At 40.0% G+C, this 11,989-nt stretch overlaps 1 protein-coding gene across 2 annotated transcripts in view; it reads right to left on the reverse strand.

Moving 5' to 3' along the window:
* lonp2 (lon peptidase 2, peroxisomal) overlaps window positions 1-11,989 on the reverse strand; it is a 25,365-nt gene that overhangs the window by 10,147 nt on the left and 3,229 nt on the right. For both annotated transcript variants that reach the window (XM_007567533.2, XM_007567532.2), the window contains exons 2-8: window positions 11,818-11,953; window positions 10,258-10,371; window positions 4,589-4,720; window positions 4,341-4,463; window positions 3,401-3,564; window positions 2,429-2,523; window positions 241-359 (exon numbers count right to left, since the gene is read on the reverse strand). In XM_007567533.2, the coding sequence (XP_007567595.1) occupies window positions 241-359; window positions 2,429-2,523; window positions 3,401-3,564; window positions 4,341-4,463; window positions 4,589-4,720; window positions 10,258-10,371; window positions 11,818-11,953 (883 nt within the window). The remainder of the gene's footprint in view (window positions 1-240; window positions 360-2,428; window positions 2,524-3,400; window positions 3,565-4,340; window positions 4,464-4,588; window positions 4,721-10,257; window positions 10,372-11,817; window positions 11,954-11,989) is intronic.

Consider the following 11,989-nt stretch of genomic DNA (forward strand, 5'->3'; position numbering starts at 1 on the left):
GGAAACCAAAGAATGAGTGAGTTGCTAGGTAACCAAAAAATGAGTGAGTTGCTAGGTAACCAAAGAGCGTGAGTTAGTTGATTCCACCAACATTTCTTAGCTGTCCATGAGGCGTTTAGCAGCCAAAGCCTTAGAGTGTTGATGTTTTATCTGCTGATGTTGATCATCTGAATCTTGAACTCCGAATCTACCCTTCTTCTCGGTTTCAGTGGGACTGAAGCCCAGATCGGGTTAAATCACCTTCAGTGAGGTCTTCAGCTGTCTGACGGCGAGGTACTCCAGCACACGCCTCTTCAGCTTGTCCATGGCGTAGTGGTCGTTGTCCAGCAGCGTCCGAGCGGCTCGGATGTCCAGGCAGTCTGAACACGTTGAAAACAGAAAAAACGTCGAAGTTAGACTAGATTTAATGAATCCACGTCTGTAGGAAGGTTATTCTTCCACCAAGAGTCAGACAATAAATCGATTTGTTTGGCTTTTGAAGATTTCATTTTTGTAAAATCAGGATTTTTTTTGGATCTCTACAGTTCAGAGTGATGTCAGCACGCCCTCAGCCGCCATCTTGTTTTATAAGCGTATTTTACAGCTTCTATTCTTTTGGACATTGAATTGGACTGAACACATCTCTGTTCATCTAGAAAAGCATCCAGAAAAAAGTCAGAAATTTCTGAGATCTAAAAGTTGAAAACTTGCTAGAAAAAAAACAGAAATTTTGAGATTACTCAGTAATTTTTGAAATTTTTGAAACTCAGAAATGTTCATGTTTTTTCTAGAAAATTTCTGAGTAACCTAACCTTTTTTTCTTTTTCCAAGCAAATTTTTGACATTTCAAAATTTGAAATTTCCTTATCTTTAAAAAAAATTCTGAGTTTTCAGGTATAAATTCAGTTCTATTTTTTTCCATCTACAATGTATCTGAGGCGCCATCGTAGTGATGTGACCAGCTCAGTCGGTCAAGTGTCATTGGGTAAATAATGACACTTTTAATGCAAAGTTCCATCAAAACTTGCATTAAAAGTCCATTAAAAGTGTCATCTTTGCATTAAAGGTGTAGTTATTTACCGAGTAACTCTGCATGACAACAGTCCTAAACATTCATGAATGCTCCTCCATGTTATTGACAGTGTTATGTCAGTTATTCTGTCCCTTCTGAACAATTTCTTCTGTGGTCCGGCTGCATGTTGGGATAAAAACATGCACTGCCAATGGAGGAAGAGATGTAGCTCTTCAGTTCTGGGCTTACTTGGAAGTGAGTTGGACACTGGTCAAAACTGTCCTGCACTGGTGGCCGGATAAAACCCCGACAGGGACCGGCTGCATCCTGGATGGATGCTGTTTTCCTCTTTACTCCGTTCCTTGCAACAAAAGCCCTGGAACGCTGATCCTCCTGACCACAACCCGCCATCCCAGATGCCTCGAGTGAAACCGCTCATGCATACATACATGTGGGAGCGTCCATTCTTATTTGTATTTTCCAAACTTGTCCTGATTGGAGCTGTAGCTTTGCTTCCCCCACACGCTGCCTCTGGGAGATACGGTGTTTATCTCCTCAGATGATAAATGGTCCAACATGTTCGCTGGCTGATGGCCAGCTCTGTCGCTGCACAAAGACCAGGAGGTCTCCAGGAAAAACCCGGCTCTTCAGACGAATCGTGACATTTGACTGTTTGGACGGAGCTGGTTACTTTTAAAGGATTATATAAGCTATCTGAGTCGTTTAACATTCCTGGCGCACAAACTGGGAATAATCTGTTATCCAGCTATCTTTACACTTGACAAAAGTTTTCCAGCATCAAAGAATTGGCTCCATTTGAGTAAGATAATATTGACACTTAGAGCCAAACACACTGATTTCCACTTAATGACACATTAAGGTATCAACGCTTTTTATTGCCTTTGCAATTAAGAGTTGCACTAATCTGTTAATTGCATCACAACTGAAAACTCCTATAATTTCCGGTCTGTAAACACATCGACAGACTTCCTGTTTGTTGACGCAGGGCAATTAAATTTACATACAAATTATTAGATGCTTAAATAGAGAGAATTTGTTCATTTCTTCTCTTTAATGTGTCCTTAGAAAAATGTAACAGAATCAGCAAATCAGATCTCTTAGAAAATAAAGAAATCTATTCGATGCAAATGAAAATATGCATAAGATAAAAGACCAGCTGACCGTGCAACTAATTTTCACAACTCCCATTCCTCTTGATCTTAAAATAATGCATCTCCATAATTTAAAGGAAGAGATGGATATCTGTGGAAAAACTTTTTATTTTGTGCAAAACTCCTTTTTTTGCAAACCCCTTGTTAGCTTAAACGTTGCTACAAGTTAATGTCCTCTCTGTGTTTTCTGAGAGAAAAACTAAAGTAAACCTTAAATAATAAATAATGAGCAGCTAAGTGAAAGAAAAGGCCAAACTCTGTGCACCTTTGGTGCTTTTGCTCCACGGCAGCTCCACCATCAGCTCCAAGTAGTTTCTGGTCAGCGCATACTCAGGCATGGACTGAGGCATCTTCTTCAACCTGAAAACACCCAATCAGACCCGACACGTTACCAGCTTAATGGAAAGACAAAAAAAGAATAAAATTCAGCTCAACAACATCACTGATGAGGGACGCTTTCCACAGTCAGGACACGGCGTCCACACATCCTTAAAAATCATTAAAATATAAGTTAGCTTTAAATATGCCAACCATAGATCTTAAATTTTGTGTGGCAGGATAATTTAATCTTGTATATTCTATGTATTTTTTCATCACTGGACTTTTCTGTCAGGCAAACGTTTGAATCACCCACAAACGTCTTCACTGCAGTTTTGTGGACGTTTGTTCCAGATTTGTGGTGCCTAGAAGCTGAATGCTGCTTCTCCATTTCCGTTGATTTTTCTCCAAAATTGTCAAAAACTTTCTTACTTGTACTAAACAGCTGCCTCAGATTTAATTGATGTCAGATTATAATCCATGATTGATACAAGTAACAAAAAGTGGCATTTACTGGCATAAATGAGCGCAAATATTTCCAAATTAGTGCCACAAACACTTTGATTTTTATTGCAAAAATCACAAAAAGAATCACAAAAACCTGGAGGGACTGAAAGATATTCAATTATATTACTTAATTTTAAGAACTGATAAATATTTGAACAGTTTGTGAAAAGGTTTCAATAATACATTCTGGCACAACCGTCCCTTTAAAAGGATTCATGATCTTGATTTGACCCAAAATGAAAATGATTTTGAACCCCTGATATAAAATCTGCATTTGTTTTGTAGGTTTCTGTCATGATCCAGGTTTTAAATGTTAATGGTTTTAAAAAGTCCTACATCTGTGTTGAATGATGGTTGAAGATGCTGTTTCAGGGAGAAAACAGCTGCAGTAACCTAAACGTTTTGTTTTTACCTTTTTAGTTCTTTCAGACAGACTCTGAGTGCCGCTTCCGGCATGCTGGCGCCCTGGATCTTCCTCTCCAGAGCAGCCATGTCATCACCATCCTCACCCTCATCATCCTCGTCTAGATTTAACTGTCGCCCTGGGAACACGCCGCCCTTACGCACCGACAACACCTGAACAGGTGACAAAGGGTTGGTTTTATTCTCACTGATTGGTGGTTCCACTCAGAAATGCGTACAATGCAAAAGTATTCCCACTTATTTCACTTTCTCACAGTTTGTGGCTCTGAGCTCCACCAGTCTGGCAGAAAAAAAAGCAATTGTTGCATATGAAGAAAGTGGAAGGAGGATCTCACATTGACCCTAAAGCATCGACTCCGAGGAGGGGAATAAAAACGCAGACAAACATTTCAGATTTTCATTTGGAAAATAAAATGTATCCATATCCAGGACTTCATCTCTGGGTGATTCAGTAAAGGATTCTTCAGTTATTCAGAATCTGATTCTTCAGGTCTGATTTGCTTCAGTTATGAACATGGCTGGAAGAAACCAAAATGTCAGAACATTCAGAGTGAAAGGGCCGTTAAGGTCAATAATGGGATCATAGAGGAGATGTGAGTCTGATGCTCTGTTCAGTTAAATGTTTGTTGCATGGCAACCCAAGCAAGAATAAAGACGATATAAAACCATAACAGCCTTATTAGTTATTCCAACTTGTTATTCCCAAGAGCCTCCTTTTTCTTCCCACTTTATAATTATGCACCTTCTTGTGTCTACCAAATAAAATCCAGATGAAACACTTTGAACTTTGACCTCTGAGAGATACACATTACAGCTGTATTTATGCTAAGATAAAGTTACTCTGTTTTGTCTTATTTAGGTGACATTCGAACAAAGTGCTGGTTTGTGCTGGTCCTAAACTTTGAGCGCATAAGGAAAACCCCGGTTACCCTCTTGTCAGAGTCTGGACTCATTTTCCTGGTTTTCTGCAGCAGCTTCAGTCCCTCGATCTGCCTGGTCAGCATGGGCAGAGCCTTCCTGAAGCGCTCCTCCAGCCTGACTGCATCCAGCACCTTGATGAACCACAAACAGACGGACGTTCCTACCAACTCAGCCAAATGGTTTTTACTTGTCATGCAGTGATATCAAAGTGTCAGCTTCACATTCAGTGTGAGCCGTCAATAGTCTGAGGTCCCACCTGGAGTTTCTCCTTGTTGGAGGTGCGGATCATCGAGGCAACCACATCCGGCAGAGTTTCCCTGGGCAGACTGTCCAGCAGGCGCCTGAACTTGGCCACCACCGGGACCGACATGTCCAACATTCCTAATAACTGCAACACACACAAGGAGAAGCATTTGGATCTGATTGAAACAATTAAAGCATGTTTCCACAAACTTTTGTCGTCATATCCCATCAACTGTGCGTTGCTATGATAAGCTGTTTTGAAACTACAGCTCGCTTTCATCACGCTCCAATATTTCCACTGGGGAGACTGGAAGCAGCGCCGACATCCACGGCGGAGTTATACGGAGCTGATCCGATGAAACTGGTTGGGAGAGACGCTGCAGGGAGAGGCTTTGGAGTGATGTGATTAGTGAAAAAGCTGAATTATTTGGAAACCTGAAGGATGTCTGGTCAGATAACTCAGTAATATTTCAGTCAGTAACAACACGGTGTGCCAAGTTTTCAGCTAGCAGCGTTTTAGAAATAATCTCTGGAGTTTACAACCATTTTTATTCACATTCTTCAAAAATCTGCTACATTGTGCCATAAAAGATGAAAATGATTGATACCCCAGCCAGATTTGAAGTTTAAATCATCTTTATGCAACAATCATAAGAGAGATTTCATTTTAAGAAACAATAAAGCATGTCCTTTTAATGATTACAGAGCAGATTTTCTTCATGTTTCCACTTGATCTTTGGCAAAGAAGCTCAACTCTGAGGTTGGAACCATAATCTTCATTTCCCTCCACAGATTCTCAATCAGATTTAAGTCGGGACTCTAAAATGTTGATAATACTCCCAGTTAAAAAAAATAAATCAACAAATACTCAACTTTCTCATTTTCAATAAAATACAAAGTGATTATTGTTAAGCAAGAAGAAAAAAAATTGTGGTAATTTCCACTTGACAAATTTCCAAGTGTCAAAACAGATTTTTGCATATTTTTGTACTTCCCTTTGGGTTTCAACTGCTTTTAAAAACAGCTTCAAAAAAAACTTTTTTTGGCAATAAGTTTATGTTTACGAGCTGTTTCAAAAACCTCCAGAAAGTAATGTTACAAATCAGCAGGCACTGCCCCGTTACCTAGCAACCCCAGCAGAGTTCTGCCCCATCCATTACCTAGCAACCCCACAAAAGTTCCACCTGTAACCTAGCAACCCCAGTCAATCCCAGCATGTTTGGTCAGCAGGTTTTACTGCTGTATTTGCTGCACAATGGCTGCTGGAAAAGATAAGCGTTTTCTTGTTGACTTAGCATCCAGAAACCACTTGCTGCATTCTTGTTGATTGTGTAGGAGGCTCCACTTCTGCTTTTCAAAGATGTATTGTTGCATAATTGTGCAACTGCTAGCAGCCATTTTCACGTGTGAGTGGAAGCTGAAGTGGGGGACGTGGCCAACAGCGGCTGATTGGGATTTAAAGTGACAAGACGCCCTAAAACTAAGCTCATTGTAGGTGAAAATTAAAGTCACAGAATGAGTTCGTCAAAGTCAGTTTTGAATATTTTTATGTTTTAAGTCCAATAGGTCACTTATGACTACTGAGGTTGGCAATGAACTTAGTAGTCTTCGGGCTTTAAACATCAAATCTTTGGAGGGTCGATGGATGGATGAATAAAATATCTCATTATGTTTCTGTTCTCTAATTGAACTAATAACACTTAAAGCTAATTCCAAACATTTCTTTATCTTTAAGGATTGCATGGAAACCCTGATGACTGATTGGGCTGAAATGAATCAAATTATAGAAAAATCCAAAGGTAAACTCTGAAAGTCCGGCAGTAAGCCTGGAGAACTTCAGATCTGGACCAGGTCAGTTGGGTTCACAGGACAAAGAGGAGACATTTAAAACTTTTGGATCGGACAGCAGCAACGTTTTCTTCTCAGCGGCTCTGCAGGTTCACCAGCCTGAAGACAGAAAACATTAAGAGCAAGTTAAAGTTCCGTTTAATTCCTGACGGGGTTAAACGGATTATCGATCAAATCCATCAGAGCTTTTCGTTTTCAGAAACCTGCAGCCGTTTACACACTGGAGAAGACAGATTCTGTCTGTTTCATCCCATGTTGATAAAATTCAACATTCCAGCGGTAATCTCCTTTTTGTTTCACCTGCAGATAGTCAGAGTGGATCTTTACATGAATTGTGGGAACAGAGATGGACGGGGCGCCTTGTGATTTCAAAAATTTAGTGCTGCACATCTGCTGGCCGCAGGTCTTCGCATGACAACGTAATTCAACGAAGAACTTAATTCATTCCGAGGGAAAGCTGTGCCCTACAAAAAAGAGATCCAATCGAGCTTCTATGTTTGTGCGCATGTTCAAAAGGACATCTGTGAGATGGAAGATGAAGACGAGAAGTGGAGGAATGATTCAGATCCGATCTGACTGCATGCCTACAACATGAGGTCGGAGGAGAAACTGGAACTAATCACAGAGTTGGGTAAAAATCACCAGCGTAGGAATATGAACTACGAAAGGATGAATTACTTCAGCTCTGTGTTCTCAGTTTGGCCGTGAATTTATTATACCTCCCCTCCGAAACCCCCCGCCCTAAATTAATCCCAACAGCCAGAAATGTTTCCAAACTTTATGTTTGGAAACATAAAGTTTCCAGAATCCTGGCTGATTGCAACATCGACTGGGTTCTAAAACTTCATGTTAAATTAATAACATTTTATTATTAATAACAATAATATTATTATATTGTCATCATAATAATATTAGATTATGAAATATTATAACCCAATGCATTATAATGAAGTAAGGAAGGGAAGAAAGGGGATAAAAAAAGAAGAAAGGTTTGAAGGAAGGAATAAAGGAAGGAAAGAATATTTGAATGATGGAAAGGAGAAAATAAGTAAATGAAGGAAGAAAAGAAGGAATCAAAGAGGGAGAATGGAAGGTAAGAAGGAAATGAAGGATGAAAGGAAGGAAGGAAACAGAAGAAAGCATAAACCGATGGATGGACTGAAGGTTGGTTTTAAATTTTATTCAATTTAATGTAAAAAAAAAAAAAAACAGTTTGACTGCAAAAATTTTTTTTGTAATGTTTACATTTTTTAAAAAAAGTTAAATTCTGGAGTCAAAATTTGTTTCTTTCCTGAAACTTGAAAAGGGTCTTCAGAAAATAATATCTGTCATTTTCCTGATCGGATTTCCACTCTGTTGCATCAACCTGTTGGGAAAACCTCAGTAAACTGAGGGACGGAAAACTGATGCATCCGAAACAAGGAAAAAAGAAAGTAGCTCTTTTCCCTGAAGCTGCAACAACCAGAACAACGATCACACTTCACATGAAGTGCATACATCCAAACTATTATATCCGAGTAGCTTTTCTGAATAAATGTACTTTTAGGAGTAATTTTACTATGCTGTACTTTTTACTTTTACTTCAGTAATTTTATTATGCTGTATCTTACACCTGCTAGCAGGTAAGAGGAAAATTACGTTACTCAGTTTTTGCAGAGTACGTATCAAAGCTTATTTATCCTCTGTTCTCCTCCTCACTCAAGTTTCTTCCAAACTAATTAACCAAAGACGACTGGAAACGTTTCAAAAGACATAAAACACACCTCTTGTCTCTGGGCTATGATGTCAGCTCATCAACATGAAACACGATTATTACGAAGAGGAAATTAGCGCATATAAAACTTTGAAAAACATTAAATCCTGAGAACTTTAAAAGCTCGTTTCCCTGCAGGTTTGCAGTAAATCAAATAACTCCAGGAGCTAAAAGAGGCCGAGTCAGCTGTGATAGAGCCAAATCTTTCCATCTGTAAAGCTTATCAAAGTCTTCTTTCTTGCACTTTGCAACTTCTGAGAAATTATTACAGAATGGCAGCTGAAGGAAACACAGCAGGATGGGAGAAGATTTCAGGAAACCTGTCAAATCTTTGCTAAATCGCTGCTGGGCAGGAAGACAAAGAGAAATGTTCTCCACAAGGAGAGATACTCTGCAGGGCCGTTCCAACGAGGGAAGATCAGGTGAAAGCTTGAAGTAATCCTGACGTTTTATCGGCCATGTGTGGACAGGCCGCCGCAGACACGGGCGAACAAAGCTCGACTCCTCAAACAGAGTCAGACAGAGGCAGCAGCACTACGAGATTCTGACTTTTTAAAGGATGGCAGAGAAAACACTGAGGAAGACAAACTTCCAACCTGAGCTTCAATTCAGTTTCCCTCTGCTCAGTTAAAACGTGATATACTGATATTTCTACATATAGTCATAAAAAGAAGCTACACCTTCAAGTCAGTTTTAGGTTGCTTTCCTACCTGAAAGTCCGGTAGATTCAGTTTTATTGGGGACCAAAATGGCAACATTTGTTACATTTCAGCACTGTGGAAATGTGCTGCATCAAACAAACTAAACTCTTTGAAAAACCTTTTCCCCTCCTCACCTGTGGGGGCGCTGCACCAAGAACCACTGGAGGAAATGACACGAAAACCTCCAAAGAATACAATGAGTGCAACTTCCTTCTTCACAAAATGTAAACATGTAACAAATGTTGCAAATTTGGTAAAGGTAATTTTACCTACATAGCACATTTTCAGCAACAAGGCAATACAAGGTGCTTTGCAGGGATTAAAAGGAAATACAAACAAAGTAACAAACCAAAGGAAAGAGAAAAAGAAGAAAAAGCTAATAATGTTGATCCAAAGTTAATAAACTAGATACTTCTATTCAGGGTTGCTAGATAAGTATAAGTAAGTATCCTTTGGTCTAATTCATTTTCTGGGTTGGAAGAATAGGAGTCTAAAACGCAGTTGCTAAGGTCGTTTTTCTGGATTCCAAGTTTATTGTAATCCCTGTTCTGGGCTGCTAAATAAGTGTAAGTATCATCTTGACTTTCTTTTTAATGGTTTTATTGGCTCTGGTGGCCTTTATTTGATAGTTAATTGACAGGAAAGTTGGTAATGAGAGGGGGGGAAGACATGCGGCAAGGGCCGCCAGGCCGGGAATCGAACCTGCGACGGCTGTTTTGAGGTCTAAGGCCTCCAAATGTGGGTTGTGCTTAACCGCTGCGCCACCACAGCACACCCCTCCAAAAATATGATCCAAAAACAGAGCAAGCAGGGCAGAAAGGACAGGGAGGGAGCAGAAGAGAAAAGCATCACGGAGAGCAAGAGAGCAAAAGTCTCCAATCGAACCAAGTCCACTGGACTATCAGGTGTGAAAACACTAAAGTCTGAATGACCTGATTTCTCAGTTGTTGACATGAGCCATCTGACCTTTTAATTCATTTTCCAAAATCTCCCAATCCCTGGAGTCTTTCTGCATTCAGTTTATATGAATAAACAAACTTTAAAGGACATAAAGCACATGTACTTATCCATCAGGAAATAGATAAGAGATGTGATCTTGTAGAGCGTGGGGACAGGTTAACACAGGGACACACAGGACAAAAAGCATCCACGCAGTAAGACGCACATTTTTGGAAAAAGTGTGGAGACTGGAGGAAAATTCTGGAAGGAGATGAAGCAAACTCTTCATGCTGCAAGGCAGCGATGCAGCTGCATCAGGCGTTTGGTTTATTTTTAGCAAAACAAACGATGACACAGAGAACCAGAACACTGCGAGTCACTTTGTCTTCCCCTGCTTTTTAAAACCCACATCAGGTGCTAATGAAGTTAAATAAAACACACCTGAACAGCAGCCTGGTAGAACCTCTGAGAGAGCTCTCCCAGTTCTCCATCTTCTGCTGTAGCGCCCTCTGCTGTTGACGTTGTGTACTGCTCCAGCTTATCCAGCTGCTCCACCTGCATTTCACCACAAAAGACAGAAGACTCAGACATTTGTGTATTTTTGCAGATGACACCAGATTTTTACATACACCTAATAAAAAGATGCAAACAAGTTTTTCTCTGTCTGAAGTTAAATCAAACCAATTTTTTCTTGTTTTAGCTTAGTTAAACTGATCAAAATTGTTTTTATTTGGAAATGCCAGAAAATGTAGCGAGAACATTCTTTAGATATGTGTTTTTTTTTTAAAGTCTGACAAAGTCAGAAATGTACAATTATTTTCTAGGACATTTCTGAGATTAATCTAAAAATTTCTTGATTTTTGTCTAGCAAATTTAAAATTGTTCAAACTCAGAAATGTCCATGTTGTTCATAAAAATTTCTGAGAGTAATCCTTTCTGGTTAATCTCAGACTTGTTTCTAGCAACTCTTCGACTTTCCAAAATCAAAAATTATAATACGTTTTGTAGAAAATTTCTGAGATTAACTTAAAATTCTTGGAGGAAATTTACTCCTCCTTTCTCTTCCATCTACAATGAATGTTTGAATCTTGTGTTTGTTGAGACTACAGATGGAAATCCATCTAAATCCGCTACATTTACAACAATATTCTACATACATTAACACAATCCTATTCAAATAAAGTCAGTCAATCAGAAACTGGGTTAAGGTTGCAGACAACGTCATCTTGCAGCTCTGCAGGAGTTTCGTGCATCCCTTTGGGTTCATGTGACCTTTGAACTTCCTGTGTGTTTTGTTTTAAGATGTCGGTCCAGCTGTATGGACTCCATTGACACCTGAAGGCATCGTGAGCCTCCAGACGTGATCCGACTGAGCTGTGATCACCATGCAGGATAAATTCACACCCTGATCCACATCAGGTCTGTTGGACTTTTGTTCACGTCTCCTATAAGGCCTTAATCGTAGCACATTTTCTGCATTTACAGAATGCTAAAAGGCCAGAAATCGCAGCCAGGAGGGTTATTTACGATCACAGAGAGATAAAAACCTCCTCAGAACAGCTCGTCTTGGCAGCGAAGGTGTTTAACAGCAACGGTTCAAAGAATGCAAACACAGACAGAACCACAGCGCTGCTGCGGCCCGATCTGTGGTTTCATCGGCTCATTTGGTCTGTGGGAATCCCAACACTACGCTTCCACTTAAGAGTTTATACGAAGCAATAAAGCTGCGGTCTCTTCGATCTGCTGATGAACGGGGAAAAGAATGAAAACATTTATTTTCTTGTTTTCAACATAACAGTGTGGCAGTCAGGGATTTACTTGGGTTTTAATGGAAACTGCTGAAAGAAACACAAACAGAAACATCCTGAGAAACTATCTTGGGGTTTTTTTATAACATTTTTATTTTAACGCAGGTTTTGTTTTCCTCAACAGCGAGGAAGAACAAGCTGAATAGTAGAATGAATATGAGCCACCAGTGTTGATGAAAGCGAAGGTTTTTACCTCTGCCAGGACAAACGGCCGCTCCTTCAGCAGACTGGAAACCCGGAAACGACAGAGACCAGTGATGAGGAGCGTGTAGTGAGGCTTCGGCCAGTTACTGCCGACAACCTGGACGGCGATTCCTGCTGTACCGATCCTGGAGAGAGGGAGAGAGGGAGGGAGGGAGGGAGGG

Source organism: Poecilia formosa, unplaced genomic scaffold (genome assembly GCF_000485575.1).
Source record: "Poecilia formosa unplaced genomic scaffold, Poecilia_formosa-5.1.2 Scaffold209, whole genome shotgun sequence".
NCBI classification, from domain to species: domain Eukaryota; kingdom Metazoa; phylum Chordata; class Actinopteri; order Cyprinodontiformes; family Poeciliidae; genus Poecilia; species Poecilia formosa.